A 23,581-nucleotide genomic window follows, 5' to 3' on the forward strand; every position below is an offset into this window, starting at 1 on the left:
AGGAACAAATCACAGATCTGATGACAGCAAGATCAGCAGATTCTTAGACAAACCATATCTTTTCAGCTGACGCAGGAAGAACATCCTCTGTTGTGCTTTTCTTATAACAGCATCCACGTTTTTCCCCCATTTAAGATCATGAGAGATGATAACACCAAGGAATTTGGTCTCTGTGACCCTAAGAACCACTTCATCATGGCTGTAGATTGGAAGTATCTCATGTTGATCTTTCCTAAAATCCACAACCATCTCAGCAGTTTTTTTAGTGTTGAGTACAAGATTATTGGCTTTACACCAGTCACATATTCTTTTCACCTCACTCCGATACAAGTCTTCAGCATTTCCCCTGATGAGATCAATCAGTGTCCTATCATCGGCAAATTTCAAGATTTTTACTGAGTCTGCTGAAGAGATGCAATCATTCGTATAGAGAGAAAACAGTAACGGGGACAAAACACACCCCTGAGGTGCCCCGATGTTTGTGACCAAGGTGTCCGAAGTGAATGGTCCAACTTTTACACTCTCTATCCTGGCTGTCAGGAAGTTATAAATCCACAAGCATAAGTTGAGAGGGACTCCAAGAGCTACCATTTCCTTATGAAGTAAATTTGGATCAATGGTATTGAACGCTGAGCTAAACTCCATGAAAAGAATCCAGACATATGAGTGCAGTTCATCTGTATGATCCAAAATGTACTTCAGTGCCAGATTGACAGTGTCGTTTGCCGAACGATTCTCCTTATAGGCAAGCTGAAGCGGGTCCCATAGCTTCTGCGTGAATTTTATCAAATGAGACATCATAATTCTTTCGAAGACTTTCATAGCTACAGATGTGAGTGCTAATGGTCTGTAGTCGTTCAACTCATAGGATCCCACTTTCTTGGGGACAGGGATAATTGTGGAATTTTTCCAACACTGAGGTACAACGCACTCTTTCAGTGACACATTGTATATATTTGTCAGTATAGGGGCAAGCTGGGTAGCACATACTTTCAGACATATTGGAGATACACCATCAGGGCCAGGTGCCTTTTTGACCATAAGTCCCTTCAGGATGCGTATCACCTCTGCCTCGGAGATCACTACTTGGGTGTTGCACAATGAATGATCTTTATATGAACAGACTGAGGAGCTTAGAGATGAATAGCCACTGTGTGTAGAGCTTGCCTCAAATCTGCAGTAGAATTCATTTAACTCTGCTGCCAGACTTCTGCTGGGGTTCACTATAGTGGGGTGGCTTTTATAATTGGTGACCTCTCTTAATCCTCTCCATGCAGATCTAGTATCTTTTGATGAGAACCTTTCCTCCAGAATCTTTGCATACTCGTGTTTGGCTAACTTGATCTCTTTAGATAGCGAGTTCCTAAGTTTCTTGAATTCAGTAATATCGCCTGCTTTATAAGCCTCCTCTTTTCTCTTATGGATCAACCTGACTTTATTTGTAAACCACGGCTTGTTGTTTCCCCGAAAGTGGTCAGATTTGGATGGAATAAACGTGTCTTCACAAAAACGGATATATGAGGACACTGCATCAACCCATTCATCCAGACCCAAGCATGTTTCCTGGAATACCTCCCAGTCCGTGCATTCAAAGCATGCTTGTAGTTGCAATTTTGCCTCCTCAGACCATGTCTTCTTTGTATAAACTGTAGGTTTGGATGTTTTCAACCTTTGCCTGTAGGCTGGAATTAAATGAATTAGACAATGATCTGAAAAGCCCACTGCTGCTCTCCTCACTGCCCTGTAGGCCCCTTTTATGACTGTATAGCAGTGATCAAGCGTATTGTTCTCTCTCGTGAAGCAGTTTATATGTTCCAGGTTGAGTTTTCCTTTGTTAAAGTCCCCCATTACGATCACAAATGCTTCTGGAGATCCTTTCTCCCATTTTGATATTTTGCAAGCTAACTCACAAATAGCAGCTTTAACAGATGCTTGAGGGGGAATATATACTGCAACCAGAACCATAGATGAAAACTCTCTTGGAGAGTAAAATGGTCTACAATTGAGTGCAAGGTACTCTAGATCTGGAGAGCAACCTTTTCCCAGTATGTTAACATCACAGCACCAGCTAGTGTTGATGTAGAGACATACCCCACCCCCTCTTTGTTTACCTGAAGCTACACAATCACGGTCAGCTCTGTAGATAACAAAACCAGGTAGATCCAGACTACAATCAGGGATGGTCTCATTCAACCAGGTCTCAGTAAAACAAAGAGCAGCTGAATTGGCCATATCAGATCTCATGTTACAAAGTAAGCTCAGATCCTCCATTTTGTTAGATAAGGAACGGACATTAGCCAAGTGGAGTGAAGGAAGAGCTGTTCTGAACCCTCTCCGAAGGCGTGCCAAGACGCCTCCTCTCCTACCTCTCTTGCAGTACACCTCCACAGGTTTCACAGAAGTAATGGATTTTATGTACTCAATTGTTGAATTAGCAATCATGCTCCAAGAAGGGGAGTCCATGAGAAATTGCGGATGATTCCAGAATAATAAATTGTCCCTTGAAATCATAAGAGTAGGTTTACAGAGTGCAGTGGCCATGATTACACTCAGCTTGTAGCTATAAAGACTGAACAGTCACAGCTTAGCATAGTTAAATGCACAACTTTCCATAAAGGGTGCTCCCAGCACTGGTGGGGGGGAGGGCATGGGTGCAACAAGACAGGGACATCAGGGGACACGCCAACAGTCAGTCCAAACCTGCCCAGCTCACCCCTTCAGCTCCACCTGGACCACAAGATCTCCAGAACATCTCCAGCACCGCACACTCCACCAGCTTTCCTATCCTGGGATCATCTGCATGCTGGAAATGGGTACAAGTTGTAGGAAAGTTGGCAGGCAGCCAGCAGCTTCACTCTCTCCCAGCTGAAACCAGGCACGGAGCTCCACGGGGACAGAAAGACACCGGTCCCAGCTGATCGCAGTCTCCACACTACTCCCAGCTCTGCCGAATCCTGTAGCTACGCAATGGTGAGTGAACCAAAGGGAGAACTAACAATTAAACGGGGAAAAAACTAAAAAACTCAGGAGCCTCATGCCAGAGCAGCCATCTCTCGGCGCTCCTCCTCCCTCCTTTCCTTCCTCGCCATCACCGAAACCTGGCTCACCCCTTCTGACACAGCCTCTCCTGCTGCACTTTCGTATGGCGGCTTCCACCTTTCTCACACCCCCCACCCCAGCAGAAAACATGGCGGAGGAGTTGGTTTTCTCCTGTCAGATACCTGCTCCTTCACCCCAATCCCACTGCCACCCTCTGTTACCTTCCCTTCCTTTGAGGTGCACTCTGTGCGCATCTACTCCCCCTCCAACCTCCATCTGGCTGTCATCTACCGCCCGACCAGGGCCAGCCACCACCTTCTTTGACCACTTCACCACCTGGTTACTTCATTTCCTTTCCGCTGACATCCCTACTGTCATCATGGGCGACTTCAACATCCCCATTGACACTTCCCTCTCAGCTGCCACTAAACTCCTATCTCTCACTTCCTCCTTCGGCCTCACTCAATGGTCTTCTACAGCCACCCACAAAGATGGCCACACACTGACCTCATCTTCTCCCGCCTCTGCTCCCTATCTAACCTCTCTAACTCACCTCTTCCTCTCTCTGACCACAACCTTCTCACATTCTCTTCCCTCTTCACTCCATGTCTACAATCCCCACCCCACAAACTTTCACACCCTCTCAGGAATCTTAAACACCTTGACCTACACTCATTCTCTGAATCCCTCCTCCCTCTTACAGATATAATTTCCTTACACAATGCGGATGACGCTGCCGCTCTATATAACACCACAATAGCTATAGCTTTGGAATCCGCTGCCCCACTCACACATACCAAAACTCGCAAAATCAACAGACAGCCCTGGCACACCAGCCTGACCAAAGAGCTGAGGCAAGCTTCCAGGGCTGCTGAGCGCAGATGGAAAAGATCCCACACCAACGAGCACTTCATCGCATTCAAACAGTCCCTCACTACTTTCAAGACCACACTTGCCACAGCTAAACAAACCTACTTCTCATCTCTCATATCCTCCCTGTCTCACAACCCTAAACAGTTATTCAACACCTTCAATTCTCTCCTCCGCCCCCCAGCACCTCCTCCCTCCCCACTCATCTCAGCTGAAGACTTTGCCTCATTTTTCAAGCAGAAGATTGATAACATCAGAGACAGTTTTGGTCAACAACCCCCAGAGCCCTTCCTCCCGACTTCCCAGCCCTCCACCTTCAAAACCAACTTCTCCACCATTACAGAAGATCGACTTTCCACTCTACTCTCAAGATCACATCTCACCACCTGTGCACTTGACCCGATCCCATCCCACTTCATACCAAACCTCACCACAGTCTTCATCCCAACCCTAACCCATCTCTTCAACCTATCACTAACAACTGGTGTTTTCCCCTCAAGCTTTAAACATGCCTCCATCACACCTATCCTCAAAAAGCCCTCTCTTGACCCATCCTCTGTATCTAGCTATCGCCCTATATCACTTCTCCCCTACGCCTCCAAGCTCCTGGAACAACACGTCTACCTTGAACTGTCCTCCCATCTCTCTTCTTGCTCCCTCTTCGACCGCTTACAATCTGGCTTCCGGTCACACCACTCCACTCCAATGACCTCTTAACCGCCAAGAGCAAGCGACACTACTCTGTCCTCCTCCTCCTGGACCTGTCGGCTGCCTTTGACACAGTGGACCATTCCCTATTATTACAGACCCTCTCATCCCTCGGCATCACAGACTTGGCCCTATCCTGGATCTCATCATACCTAACAGACCGGACATTCAGCGTCTCCCACTCACACACCACCTCCTCACCTCGCCCCCTATCTGTCGGAGTCCCACAAGGTTCAGTCCTTGGGCCCCTGCTGTTCTCTATTTACACCTTTGGCCTGGGACAGCTCATAGAATCTCATGGCTTTCAGTATCATCTCTACGCTGATGACACACAGATCTACATCTCTGGACCAGATATCACCTCCCTACTAACCAGAATTCCTCAATGTCTGTCCACTATTTCATCCTTCTTCTCCGCTAGATTTCTGAAACTCAACATGGACAAAACAGAATTCATCATCTTTCCCCCATCTCACGTGACCCCCCCCCTATGAACCTATCAATTACAGTAAATGACTGCCCACTCTCCCCAGTCCCACAAGCTCGCTGCCTCGGAGTAGTCCTTGACGCTGATCTCTCCTTCAAACCACATATCCAAGCCCTTTCCACTTCCTGCCGACTTCAACTCAAAAATATTTCACGAATCCGTTCATTCCTCACCCAAGAATCTGCAAAAACCCTAGTCCATGCCCTCATCATCTCTCGCCTTGACTACTGCAACCTCCTGCTCTGTGGCCTCCCCTCAAACACTCTCGCACCCCTCCAATCTATTCTAAACTCCGCTGCCCGACTAATCCACCTGTCCCCCCGCTATTCCCCAGCTCTCCCCTCTGTCAATCCCTTCACTGGCTCCCAATTGCCCAGAGACTCCATTACAAAACCCTAACCATGACATACAAAGCCATCCACAACCTGTCTCCTCCATACATCTGTGACCTCGTCTCCCGGTACTTTCCCGCACGCAACCTCCGATCCTCACAAGATCTCCTTCTCTACTCCCCTCTTATCTCCTCTTCCCACAATCGCATACAAGATTTCTCTCGCAAATCACCCCTACTCTGGAACTCTCTACCACAACATATCAGACTCTCACCTACCATCGAAACCTTCAAAAAGAGCCTGAAGACCCACCTCTTCCGACAAGCCTATAACCTGCAGTAACCACCGATCGACCAAACCGCTGCACGACCAGCTCTACCCTCGCCTACTGTATTATCACCCATCCCTTGTAGATTGTGAGCCCTCGTGGGCAGGGTCCTCTCTCCTCCTGTACCAGTTATGACTTGTATTGTTTAAGATTATTGTACTTGTTTTTATTATGTATACCCCTCCTTACATGTAAAGCGCCATGGAATAAATGGCGCTATAACAATACATAATAATAATAATAATAACCTATGCAGATCGCTGGTATATCACATACACATAATAACAAGCATAAATGTCCCTTGCCCAGAAAGCAAGGGGTCTGTTTTTTTTGTGGCAAAAAAGGACATTTTATTAATGCTTGCCCCCTGGTACCAAAGAAAGACGTGCCTGTGGAAAATTGCTAGGCTCAGAGGGTTTGGAGGAGTCTAGTCTGAGCCTTTGTATATCCTCCGTGGTGGTCTCCCAGTGTATGCTCCCTGCCAAGGTAGTAATCGGGGGCCAAGAGCTGTCTATTACTGTATTTGTAGATAGTGGTTCAGCCGCTAATCTCATTGATGAAAAGTTTGCGCGTACAGCGGGATTTAAGGTGGAAAAGCTGCCTAATCCTATCCGGGTGGTTACCATCAATGCCTCCCCTCTCTCACAAGGGGAGATTAAAGAGTTTGTGGCTGATGTAAAACTCCACATTGGGGTCCTACACTATGAGCGGGTAACATGTAAGGTGCTCAGTAATTTACCTGCTCAGGTAGTTCTGGGGTTTCCATGGTTGTCTATGCACAATCCGGTGATTGATTGGAAAACCCAGTGGAGCAGATATTGCCAGGAGAGTTGTCTGGCCACGTGTATCTCCTCTGTGACTCCCAGCATCCCGGAGCCACTGCTGGACTTTGCTGATGTATTTTCTGAAAGAGGTTGTTCAGAGCTGCCACCGCACTGACCCTATGACTGTGCTATTAGGTTAAAACCGGGGGCCAAATTACCAAAAGCCAGGATGTTTAATATGTCAGGTCCTGAGAGGCAAGCTCACAAAGAATACATTGCAGAAAGTCTAAGCAAAGGGTACATCAGGCCTTCATCATCTCCATTGGTGGTGGGGTTCTTCTTTGTCAAGAAGAAAGATGGCGGATTACGCCCGTGTCTGGATTTCAGGGAACTCAACCAGATTACGGTTCGTGACCCAAACCCGATGCCACTGATACCCAATTTGTTCAACCAGGTGTCTGGTGCCAAATGGTTTTCCAAGCTTGACCTCAGGGGGGCGTACAATCTCATAAGAGTCCGTCAAGGGGATGAATGGAAGACGGCATTTAATACCTCTGAGGGTCATTTTGAGAGTTTGGTGATGCCATTTGGGTTGACGAGCGCGCCAGCAGTATTTCAACATTTCATAAATGATGTCTTTTCTCATCTCTTGGGGAAATTTGTTATTATATACCTTGATGACATTCTTATTTACTCATGCGACCGTGATGCACACATAGATCATGTTAGGCAGGTATTGCAGTTGCTCAGGGAGAACAAGCTCTATGCCAAGTGTGAGAAAGGTGTATTTGTCGTCCAAGAATTACCTTTTTGGGTTATGTAATTTCCGCCTCAAGGTTTAAAATGGACACCACTAAGGTGCAAGCGGTGCTGCAGTGGGATCGGCCTGATAATCTCAAGGCGCTTCAGCGATTCCTGGGCTTTTCCAACTATTATAGGAAATTTATTAAGAATTTTTCTATGATTGCTAAACCGCTCACCGACATGACTAAAAAAGGTACCAATTTTTCTGACTGGTCTGAGGCTGCTGTGCGCGCGTTTGAATTCCTCAAAAACAGTTTTGCTTCAGCTCCTATCCTGGTTCAGCCTGATGTCTCCCTACCATTTACCGTGGAGGTGGATGCATCTGAGGTTGGAGTGGGGGCAGTACTGTCTCAGGGTCCATCCTTGGGCAAATTGCATCCGTGTGCCTACTTCTCCAAGAAGCTGTCGCCTGCCGAGCGTAATTACGATATTGGTAACAGGGAATTGTTGGCCATCAAGTTGGCATTTGAGGAATGGCGACACTTCTTGGAGGGGGCTGTCCATCAGATTACTGTTATAACAGACCATAAAAATCTGCTTTATTTAGAGTCTGCTAAACGCCTGTCCCCCAGACAGGCTCGCTGGGCGTTATTCTTCACCCGGTTCAATTTTTTTGTGACATACCGACCAGGTTCTAAGAATACTAAGCCGGACGCCTTGTTCAGATGTTTTCCAGGTGGAAAGAAAAAAGAAGTTCCAGCGCCAGGAATGGAAAATTAAAAATCCATTTTATTGTGCCATTGCATATTAAAATTCCAGCAGGTACAGCATATCTGTCGGATGACTACAGAACAACGCGTTTCGACGCCTCAGGTCTTAATCATGTTCTGAACATGATTAAGACCTGAGGCGTCGAAACGCGTTGTTCTGTAGTCATCCGACAGATATGCTGTACCTGCTGGAATTTTAATATGCAATGGCACAATAAAATGGATTTTTAATTTTCCATTCCTGGCGCTGGAACTTCTTTTTTCTTTCCTATTATTGATTGACTGCCTAGTCAAATCCATGCGCAGGATCTGGATCCTACCAGCAAGGCAGTGCGGTGAGCTGGATTAATTTCTCTTTTTTTTTTCCAGGTGGAGAGCCACGTGAGGATCCGGTGCCTATCCTCCAAAAGGGAGTTGTGGTCTCGGCTCTCACGACAGAAGTTGAGGCAGAGATTGCTGAGGCTCAGGAGGAGGTACCGCCGGATCTGCCTCCTAATAAATCGTTTGTGCCACTACACCTACGCTTAAAGGTGTTAGGGGAACATCACGATACTGTCCTGGCGGGCGACCCAGGGGTTAAGGGCACTCTGGAACTTGTATCATGTCGTTTTTGGTGGCCCAAAATCCGGCAGGACGTGGCCTCATATGTGTCAGCCTGTACCACGGGCGCACGGGCCAAGACACCACGCTCCCTTCCTGCTGGCACGTTGCATCCTCTCTGTGTGCCCAGTAAGCCATGGACTGAGATTTCCATGGATTTCTTTACGGATTTGCCCTCCTCGGCTGGGAACACGGTCATTCTGGTAATAGTTGATCGGTTCGCTAAAATGTCGCATTTCGTTGCTTTGCCATCTTTGCCCTATGCGAAGACCCTTGCTCAGGTATTTATTCGCGAGGTGGTCAGACTTCATGGTGTCCCGTCTGACATTGTATCTGATAGAGGTACACAATTTGTGGCAAAATTTTGGAGAGCTTTTTGTTCACGCCTAGGGATTAAATTGTCTCATTCATCGGCTTTCCATCCGCAGTCGAATGGGCAGACTGAGCGTATGAACCAAAACCTGGAACAATACTTACGCTGTTTTGTGTCTGACAATCAGGAAGAGTGGTCGGAGTTTCTTCCTCTGGCTGAATTTGCGATAAACAATCATTGTCAGGAATCGTCTGGGGAATCTCCCTTCTTTTGTGTTTATGGTCAACATCCCCAATTCTGTACAGGGTGCTCTGCGGGCATCCCTGAGGAGGACCAGTTGGGAGCACAATTGTCATCCGTTTGGAGGAGAGTAAAGCAGCTCTTTCTGAATGTAGGTTCTAGGTACAAACGTGTGGCTGACGGTAGACTTGTGCCAGGTCCGGACCTGTGTGTGGGTGATTGGGTGTGGTTGTCTACAAGGAACATCAAACTCAAAATACCATTGCTTAAAATGGGTCCCAGGTTCATTGGTCCGTTTAGGATCTCCGCAATTATCAACCCTGTGGCATTTCGTTTGGAGTTACCTGCCGTATAAAAGATACATAATGTGTTTCACAAGGCGTTACTTAAGAAGGTCGTGGGTGCTGTTGATGATTCTCCCGTGCCACCACTTCCCGTCTTGGTGGATGGCACTTTGGAGTTTGAGGTCTCCAAGGTTGTTGACTCTCGGGTAGTGCGTCGCACTCTACAGTACCTGGTCCACTGGCGTGGCTATGGTCCTGAGGAGAGGACTTGGGTGCCGGCTTCGGACATATGTGCGGACCGACTGGTTACAGTGTTTCATCGACATTGTGAGGTTCATGGGGTCCCTCGTAGAAGGCGGGGTACTGTCATGTCGGACACTGTTCACACCAGGGTGTCCGGCAGACAGAGGTAATACCCCATCCTACCACTTTGTTCTCAGTGGTGCTGGTTGGTCTTCTGATCCGGCTTGGATTGGGTTAACCAGGTTATCATTCTGGCTGAGGGCTTAGCCACGCCCTCTGTCTTTAAATTGTCCTGTGTGACTATGGGCGTTGCCGACTATAGCTCTTGCCTTGTTCTAGCGATACCGGTCTGGAGTGGTGGTCTAAGGAGCATACTGTTTCTGGTGTAGTATATTCCGTTGTTGCCATTTTGCCTCCCTGTGTTGTGTTTTTTGGTTGCCCTTGCACCTTATTGTATTCTCCTGTGTGTACGCGGTGTGGTGCGTTTCCTTTATCCCTGTCCATACTTATTTGTGGGGTCTGGTGTTTGGTCTCCTCACTGGGTGGAGGGTGGTGGGTTCAGCTTAGGGCTGGACAGGAGACATGGACAGGGTGGAGGCCCAGGCAGGCACACCTTCAGTGTAAACACTGGTTGAGGGACAGACAGGGTTTCCCCTAGTCTGAGGGACTCCGCAGGGGCCCCGGGGTTTTAGCCTATAGTTACCTAGGCTTCCCATGACAGTAACTCTCCGTTCTTCTGTACGAAGAAGAACCCTGCACCAGCCGGCGACACCGATTTTCTGATAAAACCTCTAGCCAGGTTCTCCCGGATATATTGAGACATAGCCTCTGTCTCAGGGAGTGATAGCGGATACACACAGCCTCTAGGAGGTTCTGTGCTTGGCAGGAGATCTATCGGGCAATCGTAAGGACGGTGCGGCGGGAGCGTCTCCGAAGACTTCTTAGAGAAGACGTCCGCGTACTGGTGGTAGGGCTTCGGGAGCGCAGAAAGATCCGCAGGCACTTCAGTGGAAGCTACCTGAACACTGCCCCCCAGGCACCTTCCCTCACAGTCCTTGCTCCAACCCAGTATACTCCCTGAAGCCCAATCAATATGAGGGGAGTGGCAACGGAGCCAGGGAACGCCGAGAAGCATCTGGTCGATGCCATCAGGCAAAATGAGCAGGGACAGGAACTCAAGATGAGAGGGTGAGATAGAGAGCCCGAGTGGAGCTGTCTGGTGTGTCACCTGAGATGGTAAAGGTGCACCGTTAACCACCCTAATGGTCAGAGGTTGGGGCAGTAACACCAGTGGAATAGCATGTTTCTGGGCGAAGGTCGAGGACATAAAGTTCCCTTCAGCCCCGGAATCCACGGTAACCTCTGCCTCCCAGGTGGATGCCCCACTATCTAAAGTGCCCTGGAATACCGGTTTAGGGGAAAAGGGTTGCATATTGGACTGACCACCACCTACGGCCACTGGACGTGGTCGTTTTTCGAGCGCTGTGGACACGTGCTAGCCGAATGACCAAACTGTGGGCATTGATAGCAACGTACGGAGCTTCACATCGGACGTGGCTTGGGGCCGATGCGAGACACCTCCATAGGTTCAGAGGATGAGAGCTCCTGTGCGGGATTTCCTAGCGGCTCGGTGAAGGTGGGAGCCAAATTAACCCTACGTCTGGATTGTGCACGTTCCAGCCCGCACTCCGTAAACCGGAGGTCAATGCGAGTGGAGACGGCAATCAGTTCCTCCAGACTTGTGGGAACCTCTCTGGTAGCTAGAGCATCTTTGACGTGCTCAGCTAACCCCCTCCAAAACACCGGGACTAATGCTTTGTCCGGCCACTCTAATTTGGAAGCCAATGTCCGGAACCGGACGGCATAATGGCTAACCGAGAGCGACCCCTGTGTTAGGGATAATAATTGGAGTGAGGTATCGTGCGTGATCCGTGGTCCCAAAAAGACCTGCTTCAGGGCCGCGAGGAACTGAGCAGCACCCTGAACCACGGGATCATCACGTTCCCACAATAGCGTAGCCCACTGTAATGCCCTGCCAGACAACAGTGAGACAATAAAGCCCACCTTAGCCCGCTCTGTAGGGAACCATGCAGCCAGTAACTCAAGCTGAATAGAGCACTGGCTCACGAATCCCCTACAGGTGGCGATGTCACTTTTCGGGGAGCGGGAGGCGAGAAATTGTCGGCATGGGCAAACATGCGGGCACACGTGAGACAGCCTCTGCAACTGTCTGAGCAGCAGCTAGTGAAGCATTCGCGGCTGAGTTGGTGCTCTCAATAGCCGCCAACCTGCTCTCCAGCTGCCGAATGTAGCGCTGCAGCTGCTGCAGGTCTGCCATTACCAGCCAGACCCTGGCGCTAGTGTAATGTTAGGGACGGCGGAACGAAGCAAATATAAATAATAGGAGGCGCGTTCGCCGCCCGGGGTCCACCGTGCGGTAGGTGTAAAGACCGCTGCTGGATAATGGCAAACTCGCTAGATGGCGAAGTAGAGCACTCGGGTTAACGTCACCCGAGGTAGTTAAGGCAGACTCTGTTTAGGACACAGAGACGCCCCAATATAAAAGAGAACGCTGGACCTGTTAATTCCACAGGCCAGCCAGCGTCGCAGCCGCGAACGCCAATAGATGCTGCTACAGCAGCGCGGCGGTAACTGTAGCCGCTAAGCGACGGTGCCGGAGAGCCGGACACCGACAGACGCTAGTGTAAGGTGCGGTAAGCACAGTGGCGCCTAGCTTGCCTCTACCTGGAACTGGCTATAACCAACACTCTGTCACCATTCGTAATATCAGAGGGAAGGGGGTTTGAAATAAGTCAGTCACCAGACACATGCATCCATCACCTTTCACACACAGCATAGTAGTCTACACTAGCGCATGGCCGAGCCGCCATGCGGGCTTTTTATAGCCATGCGCTTCCGGGACCTTCCAGTACTCTGGGAAGGACCAATCAGATCCGACATAGGACCTGAGCCTGTGACCTGTGCTCTCCACTGAGAGGTCATCTTGCGGGCATGCCCAGCAGCACGGCGAGAGGACTTAGCCTCTGGAGTGGTTCCCTGCAGAGCAGGTTGCGCTACCATTGCTGCACCAGAGGTGGCAGCAACATCCAGGCTCACAGAGCGAGTCTGAGCAGGACGCCTGGATTGCTGGGATTGCTGAGCAGGTCCCTGAGCGGTCGGCGAGGAATGGGAGACCGCTGGATGTACGGCTCTGGATTCCTGTTGTGCAGTCCCAGAAATCCAACACCTAACAGTTCCGGAGTATGACACAAATCAGAGGATGCTCGTCACTTCCAGCCTGGGCACTCCAGTGCTTTGTGTCGTTTCCGGCATGCACTCTGTGACTTGGCTCGCCTTCCAGTATGCTTCTCTGCTTATGAGTGTCAGAGTGGGAAAGCATGTCGTAGATGGACCTGCGCATATCCAGCCATTAGTGATCTTACGGTGCGGAGCATGGGCAATACGATTGCATCTTTGTGTTCATTCAATAGGAAGCGAGGGACTGTTTGAGGAATGGTCTGGCCAAGTGGCCTATTGAAAAGGACCCTCTAACAGAGGACACATGGACATCATATATAATGAGCTGACATCATTACATCAGGCCTCCTGATGAGCGTTGAGGCACACTTTGATGGGTCAGTGCTAATCTTGTTGTTACCCTGCCCAGATTGCGCCATATTTAATACATTATCGGTGTGTTATAATTGGGTGCAGCCGGTTGTGGATACCAAGGATCCATTTATATTTGTTTAATAACTGAGCCCCCAAACAAATGAGGTTTATTATGCTCTTAAGTCTTTTGAGTCAGCAAAGTGTTTGGCTTCATTATATTTACTAGATGGAGGCCCGATGCTACCGCATCGGGAGGGCGGTAATGTCATGATGGGGGCAGAGTTGAGAATCTCTCCCCACCGTGTGCTCATCCACCTATCCGCCCTCTCTTTCTCCATGTGCTGACTTCTCCCGTCTGTGCTTTCTTCTTTGACCTGTCTACCCCATGTGCTATCCCCCTTGTCTGCTGTCTCTCTCCTTCCTGTGCTGTCCCGTTTGAGCTGTCTCCCCCCTGTGCTCTGTCTCTCTCACCCTTGTGCGCTTTCTCTCTCCCCCATCTGCTGTCTTCTCCTCTCATGTCATCTCTTCTTTGACCTGTGTACCCCATGTGCTCTCTCCTTCATGGGACCGCAGCTGTGTTCGTGAATTGTGTTTTCATCATGGGTTACATTTTATGCTTGTAGTTGAAGTTCATGTCTTTCTTTTTGTATGTGACTTATTTGCCGACGGATGTTGATTTGTTGTAGCTGTTGTAGTCACACTTCTCTCTGGCTTTGAGTTTCAGCTTGTCGCTGTAGACGGTGTGCTTCTGCATCGTGTGACAGTCTTTTTGCTGTGGCCAATGGACATTGTTCCTGAAGTAGCTTGCGTTGGGAAAATGCTTTCTTAGTTAACCTCATACACTTTGAAGTTGTAGACTCGGAAGTGTGGTGTGCTGGTTCCAATGGGTCATCTTGTGAGCATGGTATTGCTGTTAAAACTGCAGATTTCTGTTTGCGGCGCTGTTGTTGCCTAATGGCATCCTGTGATAATCTAGTGACTTTTGCATCAGGGGACTCATTTGCTTAACGCCTACGCCTATATGCATTGTTTTTGTCCCAGCGATGCTGTTGCTCTTCAAGAGTCTCATTTGCCTGTTGTCTTTCACGTTGTGCCTTTGCTGCTTTCCTTTCATTGTCATTGGCGTACTTTTTAGGATGAGCCATGTTGGCATTGATATTTGCTTTTTAAAGGGGTTTTCCCATGAACAAAAGTTAATTTTAAAAATTTACTGCGGTCTGATTTACTGCGCCTGTGCGAATTCCGCGCAGGCACAATGAATCATTAGGCTGATCCCGCCAGCAGATGCGCGACGTGTCTACAGGCAGAGGAATCCGGTCACATTAAAGGGGTTTTCCCACAAATGAAAGTTCATTTTAAAAATTGTCTGTGTCTGACTGTGTACGGAGTATACCACATCTCCTGGGCAGGGGAGGAAGCAAAAGACAATTCTGACATTACAGCAGGAGATCGCAGAGGATACATTTTGTGAGGTAAAATATTGTTTAAAAACAGTCAGTGAAATATTTTACCTCACAAAATGAATCCTCTCTGATCCCCTGCTGTAATGTCAGTATTGTCTTTTGCTTCCTCTTCTGTCCAGGAGATGTGGTATACTCCGTACACGGTCAGACACAGACAATTTTTAAAATGAACTTTCATTTGTGGGAAAACCCCTTTAATGTGACCGGCTTCCTCTGCCTGTAGACACGTCGCGCATCTGCCGGCGGGATCAGCCTGATTCACTGCGCCTGCGTGGAATTCACACAGGCGAAGTAAATCAGACTGCCGCCATCTTTGTACAGACAGATAGCAGCGGTCACATTAAAACTGCGCATGCGCTCCTCCTGTACAAAGATGGTGGCGGTCAGTGAATCATTCGGCTGATCCCGGCGGTGGTGTATTCCCAACAGTGCTCCGCTAGTGGTACCGCGCAAGAGGCTGCGTATGGCATATACAGTGTGTGTGTATGGCATATACAGTGTGTGGTGTGTACGGCATATACAGAGTGTGTGTGTGGTGTGAACGGCGTATAGTGTGTGTGTGTGGTGCATACGGCTCCGCTCCGTACACCTCGTACACATGCGGCTCCGCTCCGTACACACGCGGCTCCGCTCCGTACACCTCGTACACACACGACTCCGCTCCGTACACCTCGTACACATGCGGCTCCGCTCCGTACACCTCGTACACACACGACTCCGCTCCGTACACCTCGTACACACACGGCTCTGCTCCGTACACCTCGTACACACGCGGCTCCGCTCCGTACACCTCGTACACACACGGCTCCGCTCCGTACACCTCGTACACACAAGGCTCCGCTCCGTACACCTCGTACACACACGGCTCCGCTCCGTACACCTCGTACACACACGGCTCTGCTCCGTACACCTCGTACACACACGGCTCCGCTCCATAAACCTCGTGCACACACGGCTCTGCTCCGTACACCTCGTACACACACGGCTCCGCTCCGTACACCTCGTACACACGGCTCTGCTCCGTACACCTCGTACACACGGCTCTGCTCCGTACACCTCGTACACACACGGCTCCGCTCCGTACACCTCGTACACACACGGCTCTGCTCCGTACACCTCGTACACACGCGGCTCTGCTCCGTACACCTCGTACACACACGGCTCTGCTCCGTACACCTCGTACACACGCGGCTCCGCTCCGTACACCTCGTACACACACGGCTCCTCTCCGTACACCTCGTACACACATGGCTCTGCTCTGTACACCTCGTACACACGCGACTCCGCTCCGTACACCTCGTACACACATGGCTCTGCTCCATACACCTCGTACACACACGGCTCCGCTCCGTACACCTCGTACACACACGGCTCCGCTCCGTACTCCTCGCACACACACGGCTCCGCTCCGTACTCCTCGCACACACACGGCTCCGCTCCGTACTCCTCGCACACAGGCGGCTCTGCTACATCCACCCTGTAAACCCCTCCTGACCCCACACATAAACTTCCCCTCATCCAGCACCATGACAACCAGCACAGCAGAGTCCTGCATACACTGAGGCCCCTGATCATGTGACCCCTGACTCCTCCCCTCCTGTGACCTCATCACAGGTCCTGTGCGCACAGAGCAGCCATAGAAATATCCGGCCCCAGTTTTCTCACCAAACTTCATTCTTTTCTTGCAGTGGCCGCAGTGGATTTCATCCTAGAGCCATAGAGCTGAATAGAAGAGCGATGTCCCTTCAGTCTGATGTTAATTGATGGTGACGTTTGTCCAATGTCCACTTTACCACAAGGCACTTTACCGAGTAAATCCCACCAGGACTGTAGCAGGTAAAGACCCCAATATCCACAGGTGTCCCTTCTAACAGGGGGGAAAGTGCCAAAAAAACCCTGCTTATCCAGAGGGAAAAAACACTGTACATGGAGACTTTGGCCTCAGATATCTCCTGTCTTAGATCGTACAACAAATCTTTTATAAAAGCCTCAAACTTCTGTGTGTGACTCAGACCTGAGATCTAACGTGATAGAAGATTACAGTGCGGGGAAGACGGGAAACCTTCATATAGACGGCCGGTGGGGATGGAGTCAGTGACGGACTCTGGCCAAATATGTTTCTAGAGCCGTAGTAGAAGATGAAGATGTCGTCCTCATCATGAAGTAGTTATTTCTCCTGTCACGTGTAATGAATATCTCCTGCAGTATTGCTAATGCCGATTCCAGTGTCGGGAAATGAGACGAGAATTAGCGTTATGGAAGATGAGTCTATGAGGAACGTATTCAGCTGCCGACTCCGAGGGAGAAACTGCTTGTTGTCTGTGGCCTAAATATATAGGTTTTATTAGTAGATGTAAAGAAGGAAACTAAATACTGTAAAATAATAAAAATACCATTGCTGCTTGGATCCCACGCCAGTCTCTGTATTTTCTGGTCAGCCCCAACGATCTTGTGTTTCCTAGAGCCAATCAGTTGCCGAAGCAGTGAGTAACATAGCCAGTGACTGGGAGCATGGAGGAGATGTCTTAGTCAGCGATTCAACTCACGTTCCAGTCCATACAAGATTAAAGAATACAACATCTACACGTTCTATCACCTGATATGTTTCCCTTATTATCTCCAGTAATTGTATTATTACACAGGATTTTTATGATGTTACATTGGCTCATCTTCTCATTCAGGTCTCTACAATATCGGATCCTCTCAGTGAAGATCTTCTATATAAGAGAATTTTCCTGATTTACCCATCAATGATGGATATGGACAGAGACAAGATGGCGGAGAGGATATTACACCTCACCCTAGAGATCCTCTTCCGGCTTACTGGAGAGGTGAGAGATTCTGATGACGTCACATTACATCATTCTTATCTATGGGAATAACAGATGGACAGAACTGGAGAGGTGAGGACTCTGGAAATGTCTGTAGTGAGATTTATTAATGTGTCTCTCCATAACCAGGATTACACAGTAGTGAAGACCTCTAGTGAGCGCTGTCAGGACCCTGTGTCTGAGGGATGGGGAAAACCCCTGAGTCCAATCACAGGGCTTCCACCTCACCCCCTGATACATGAGGACATCGATGACCAGAAGATCCTAGAACTCATCTACAAGATGATTGAGCTGCTGACTGGAGAGGTGACACTGCTGGGAATGCTGGGACATTATACAGTAATGCTATGAAGTGATTGGGAGATGACGGTATCATTGTATGTGTCAGGTTTCTATAAGGTGTCAGGATGTCGCTGTCTATTTCTCCATGGAGGAGTGGGAGTATTTAGAAGGACACAAAGATCTGTACAAGTACGTCATGATGGAGGTTCCCCAGCCCCTCACATCACCAGGTAATAGACAGGACTAAATACACACGGCCTATAATTATCTGTATGTAAAGAATGAATTCAGTCCCTGTATGTGTTTCCTCCAGATCTATCCAGTAAGAGGACAACACCAGAGAGATGTCCCCGTCCTCTTCCTCCACAGGACTGTAAACAAGAAGATCCCAATGTCCCTCAGGATCATGAGGTACATGGAGAGAAGGTGTCAGGAGATCTCTTCTATGATGTGAGATCAAAGAGACAAAATGAGTGTTAATATCAAAAAACCGTATCAAATTTTATTAAATACCAATCAGAAGTTAAAAGACAAAATCATCACAAAGGTATGTAACACTGAGGACACACAAGACGGTAGCAACATGGGTGAGGATCACCCTTCATTTAGAGAAATTACAAATTACAATAATAATAATGTCATGGATTTCATAGCAAGGAAAGCCTAAGTGTTAATATAGATACGAATCCAGAGATCAACTAGTAACACAATCATATCCATAGGCTTACCAGGTAGGCGATAGAGAAATGGTGACCCCCGCAAAGTTTGGAACCGCTGTCTAAGGTACAGCTTTCTCAAGGGGATGTCAAACACTGGTCATTAAGGACCTTAAATTCATGACAGCGTATGGTCACGTGACCAGAATCAACCAATTCTATTGACGCTGCCGGCGCGTGCGCACTGTGCATCGCAGGTCCTGAGACATGAGGCATTCCAGTGCTCGTGCGGGGAAAAGGCCCATGCGTGCGCAGAAGGCAAACACGCCCGTCCATGACTCATGCGCACCGTCAATTAGGGAAAAGGAATGAAATTACCGCTATTTTGAACCCAATGCTGCCAAGCGCTAATCTAAACATACTGCTGTCAAAAATAGCACAGTTAAAGTACAATATAATAATAAATAAATATCACTAAGTAGTAGTATTTAATACAGAAACAGCACTAAATCAACAAAAGAAGGTGATGCGTAACGGCAACCAAATAATAAAGGGAGCGTTGTTCCAGTCCAAAAGGGGCAATATATAAACTCCATTTCATCCTGAATATCCAATAGGAATATTACCCGGCAGAGTCATGAAGGAATACGAGGTCAGCAACACACCAATTTGGTAAGAAACTTAAAAATACACAATACGAAAATATATTAGAAATTTAAAAACAAGAAAAATTATTAAAAATTGTTTTTGATATTAACAATATTAACACTCGTAGCTCATTTTGTCTCTTTGATCTCATATGTCTTGCTCTGAGTGAGTGTAGTTTTTCTGGGGTTGTAGGTTTGCCATTGGGCATATCACCCCCTATTGTTATTACTATTAATATGAAACTGGATTAGTTTGTACTCTCCTATGATGTGTAGCCGGCTGTGAAGGTCTTGTGCTCAGTCTTGTTTTATCCACCAGTATTATATGTTTTATACTTGTGTAATGAGAACGGTGGAGATGGCAGGATTAGAGCTGATCATAGATGTGACTTCTCCATCTGTCTGCGACTTTTACAATATTTGTTTCAGGGTGAAGATCTGACCCATATTAATACTACAGAGACATATGTGAGGGGTGATGAGCGGTGTAAAGAGGAGATTCCTACATATGACTACCCAGGTGAGTAATGACCACTAAATGCAGAGAAGTCACAGATTCTTCTCAGTCACCGGCTGTGGCTGCTTTATCGGTGGTGTAGTCCGGCCGTATCACAATCGTGTGATCACCATTTTGCCTCTAGAGCACAACATTCTCCTCCACCCAAAACTGTTCAAATGACTTTGGGAATTGAAAGCCCTTATCTATAGAACTTACAACCTGGAGGATCCACCTACCTCTTGAGATTAGGCGAGGCTGGCCCTTATCTCCCCCGATCTGTAAACTATGAAGACTAATGACAGTGTACATAGAATGTGCTGTCAAGTAAGAAAACCACTTGAAGAAAAATATTATGATGGACCTTTTAAGAGAAATCTGAGGGTAATGGTGCTGTTGGCTTACTAGAATCCTGTTATTGCACACATGTCAAACTCCATCTTGCAGGCCAAATCTGGCTTACAGGGTGATTGTATTTGGCCTGATATGCCGGCACCGCCACCCCATTATACTGTATGGAGGACTGTGTGGGTCCATTATACTGTATGGAGGATTATGTGGTGCCCATTATTCTGTATGGAGGACTATATGGGGCATATTATACTGTACGGAGGACTATGTGTTAGGCGTCGGATTTCTGCATTTACTACGCAGGGATCCAGACCCTCACATTCTGCAGTCTCCTGCTGTTTATCTACTGCAGAGGAGATTGCAGAGGATATTTCCTTGCAGCAAATCTCTCCTGAGGCTAAGTCCTTCTGTCCTCCTACTGAGCATGCTCATGGGACGATCTCCCATTGGAGATCGGGAGTCATGTGCTCAGGTCCCGCTCCAGATCTCATTGGTCCATCTCAGAGATCTGAAGGCTTGCGGAAGGTCCCGGCTGCTATAAAAGGCACGCATGGCTATTCCGCCATGCGCTAGTATAGACTTACTTGCTGCTGTGTGTATGAGGACGGATGTATGATTCTGGTGAATGACTCACTATAAAACCGCTTCCCTCTGATATTACGTATGTGGTTAGGGATTGAGTTAGAATCAGCGCCAGCGCTCCTCTGCTGCAACATCCACAGCTGCTAGTGTCCGACATTGCGCTTGCACCTTAGCCTTGTCGTTTAGCGGCAGTGTCCATGCCGCGCTGCAGTAGCAGCTCCGTTGCGTCCGCAGTTGCGACGCTCCGCACACGGTAGGTCTAGACCGACGTAGTGCCGCCGTCTTGGGCTACTCCTGTGACCTGATACCGTGTGTGCGTTTTTACTGAGTACTGTGACCTCAACAGGCTCAGTCTTTTGTGTTTGTATCTTTTGGCATCTATGTGAATTAACTGAAATTGCTCTGCGCACCTGGGTGAAGTTTAACCCTGTGCGCATTTCCGCCATATTGCTCCTGCCACCACTTAGCAGCGGTTATATCACCTACTACACGGTGGACCCCGAGCGGCTAACGCACTTTATTAATATTTTTATTTAGTGCGTTCCGCCGTTCCTAACACTATATGAGGCACATTGTACTGTATGGAGCACTTTGGTGTCCATTTTTCTATATGACGGACTGTGTGGGGACCATTATTCTTTATGGAGGACTATGCGGGGCTCATTATACTGTATGGAGGACTAGGTGGGGCCCGTTATACTATATGGAGGACTATGTGGGGCCGTTATACTATATGAAGGACTATGTGGGGCCCATTTTACTGTATGTAGGACTATGTGCGGCCCATTATACTGCATGGAGAACTATGTGGGAACCATTATGTTGTATGGAGGACTATGTGGGGCCCATTATACTGAATGGAGGACTATGTGGGGCCCTTATCCTATATGGAGGACTATGTGGGGCCCATTATACTGTGTGGAGAGCAGTAAATACATAGTAAGGTTGTCCCACGACTTTGTCCAAGTGTTTTATTTTGGCCCTCTCTGTATTTGCATTTAACCTCACTCTCTTATTGGATGAATCTTCCTTCTCTCCCTTCTGTGCTGACGAATGTGCTCATATGGTTCCTACAAGACCAGGTCCAGTCTTTCTAGCCAAACCTCACTTTTATGATCAGCAATATTAAATGTGCAGCGAGGCCAAGTGTGAATTTCTGTACAATAACAGATTTTCCTTTTATCCTAACATTTAAAATTATTTTAAAACCGACTAACTTCAAGGAGGATTGTTCAAAAACTACATTAAAAAAAAATATTACACCTGTGCCATGACATACAGAGGGGAAAATCAGTATTTGATACACTGCCGATGTTTCAAGTTTCCCATCCTACAAAGAATGGAGAAGTCTGAAATTTTTATTGTAGGTACACTGTAAGAGACAAAATCTTTAAAAAAAAAAATCCAGAAAATCATATTGTTTGATTTTCAAATAATTAATTTGCATTTTTTTGCATGAAATACTCTTATTTGATACAATACAAAAACAAAACTTAATATTTGGTACAGAAAACTTTGTTTGCAATTACAATGGTCAGACTTTTCATTAGTTTTTGACCAAGTTTGCTAACACTGCAGCTGGGATTTTGGGCCACTTCTCCATACAGATCTTTCAGGTTTCAGGGCTGTCGCTGAACAACATTGAGTTTCAGCTCCCTCCAAAGATTTTCTATTGGGTTCAGGTCTGGAGACTGGCTAGGCCACTCTTTGACCTTGAAATGCTTCTTAAGGAGCCACTTCATAGTTTCCTGTCTGTGTGTTTTGCATCATTGTCATGCTGGAAGACTCAGCCACGTCTCATCTTCAATGCTCTTACTGAGGGAAGAAGGTTTTTGGCCAAAATCTCGCGATGCATGACCCCATCCATCCTCCCTTCAATAGGTTACAGTCATCCTTTCCCCTTTACAGAAAAGAACCCCCCAAAGTATAATGTCTCCCCCATCATGCTTCACGGTTAGGACAGTGTTCTTGGGGTTGTACTTATCCTTCTTCCTCCAAACATTGCGAGTGGAGTTGAAACCAAAGATCTCATCTGACCAAATGACCTTCTCCCGTGCCTCCTCTGGATCATTCAGATGGTCACTGGCAAACTTCAAATGGGTCTGGACATGTGCCGGTTTGTGGAGACTTTGCATGCTCTTCAGGATTTTAATCCATGACGACATAGTGTGTTACTAACGGTAATGTTTGAGACTGTGGTCCTAGCTTTCTTCAGGTCATGGGCCTGGTTCTCCAGTGTAGTTCTGGGCTGATTCTGGACCCTTCTGTAATGCCAGTGAGTTTGTGCTTTGTTTCTCTGGTGTTACTCTGCATGTCTCTGCTTTAACCCTTTGCTCCTCTCCCCCTAACTAGCAGGGATACTGTTGTCTGTTACCTGTATGGATGCTGCTCAGTTCCCTGCTCCTGCGTAAATGTACATGTGTTGTGATGTCTTTGTTCCGCTGCAAGACCATCTGCATGTGTGGTCCCTGGCTATCCGCGGGTTGCAAGGTCCTCTGCAGCTGGTGCATAACTTTCCACATGTGTCCAGGCTTGCAGCCACTGCCAGGTACCCTAAGCCTCAGTTCCTGTGCTGACTGTGCTGTAATGGTTTCTGTTTGTGCTTAGGGTGCGAGCAGCCACACCTTCCCTGCTTTTATTAGGCATAGTGTGTGCACCTGAGCTGCTTTCCCCAGCCTATTGCTGAGGGGCAGCTCCTATATAAAGTTACTCTTTCCTGTTGGGCATTACCAGAGCTTTGCATTAAGTTTCTGAGTCTTGCCATGTGTGTTTGGTGTTCAGCTCCTGTTCTTCCTGTGTTCAGTTCTCGGAAAGCTGATGCCTGTTTTTCCGCCTGCTCTGGGGGCTGAGTATCCAGATCTGTTTCTGTTTGTGCCGTGTTTTTCCGCCTACTCTGGGGGCTGAGTACCCAGATCCGTCTTTCCTGGAGGCTGCGTATC

At 47.9% G+C, this 23,581-nt stretch overlaps 1 protein-coding gene across 2 annotated transcripts in view; it reads left to right on the forward strand.

Moving 5' to 3' along the window:
* Positions 1-23,581, forward strand: part of LOC141055913 (uncharacterized) — a 430,701-nt gene that overhangs the window by 374,161 nt on the left and 32,959 nt on the right. The window contains exons 2-7 of one of the 2 annotated variants that reach the window (XM_073552625.1): positions 16,486-16,633; positions 17,479-17,628; positions 17,758-17,934; positions 18,017-18,140; positions 18,224-18,321; positions 19,643-19,733. In XM_073552625.1, the coding sequence (XP_073408726.1) occupies positions 17,548-17,628; positions 17,758-17,934; positions 18,017-18,140; positions 18,224-18,321; positions 19,643-19,733 (571 nt within the window). In that variant the 5' untranslated portion in view covers positions 16,486-16,633; positions 17,479-17,547. The remainder of the gene's footprint in view (positions 1-16,485; positions 16,634-17,478; positions 17,629-17,757; positions 17,935-18,016; positions 18,141-18,223; positions 18,322-19,642; positions 19,734-23,581) is intronic. The other variant, XM_073552626.1, reaches the window with a different exon arrangement.

The sequence above is a fragment of the Dendrobates tinctorius genome, unplaced genomic scaffold, assembly GCF_039654945.1.
Source record: "Dendrobates tinctorius isolate UK_male_01 unplaced genomic scaffold, ASM3965494v1 ptg000192l, whole genome shotgun sequence".
Taxonomy (NCBI): Eukaryota; Metazoa; Chordata; class Amphibia; order Anura; family Dendrobatidae; genus Dendrobates; species Dendrobates tinctorius.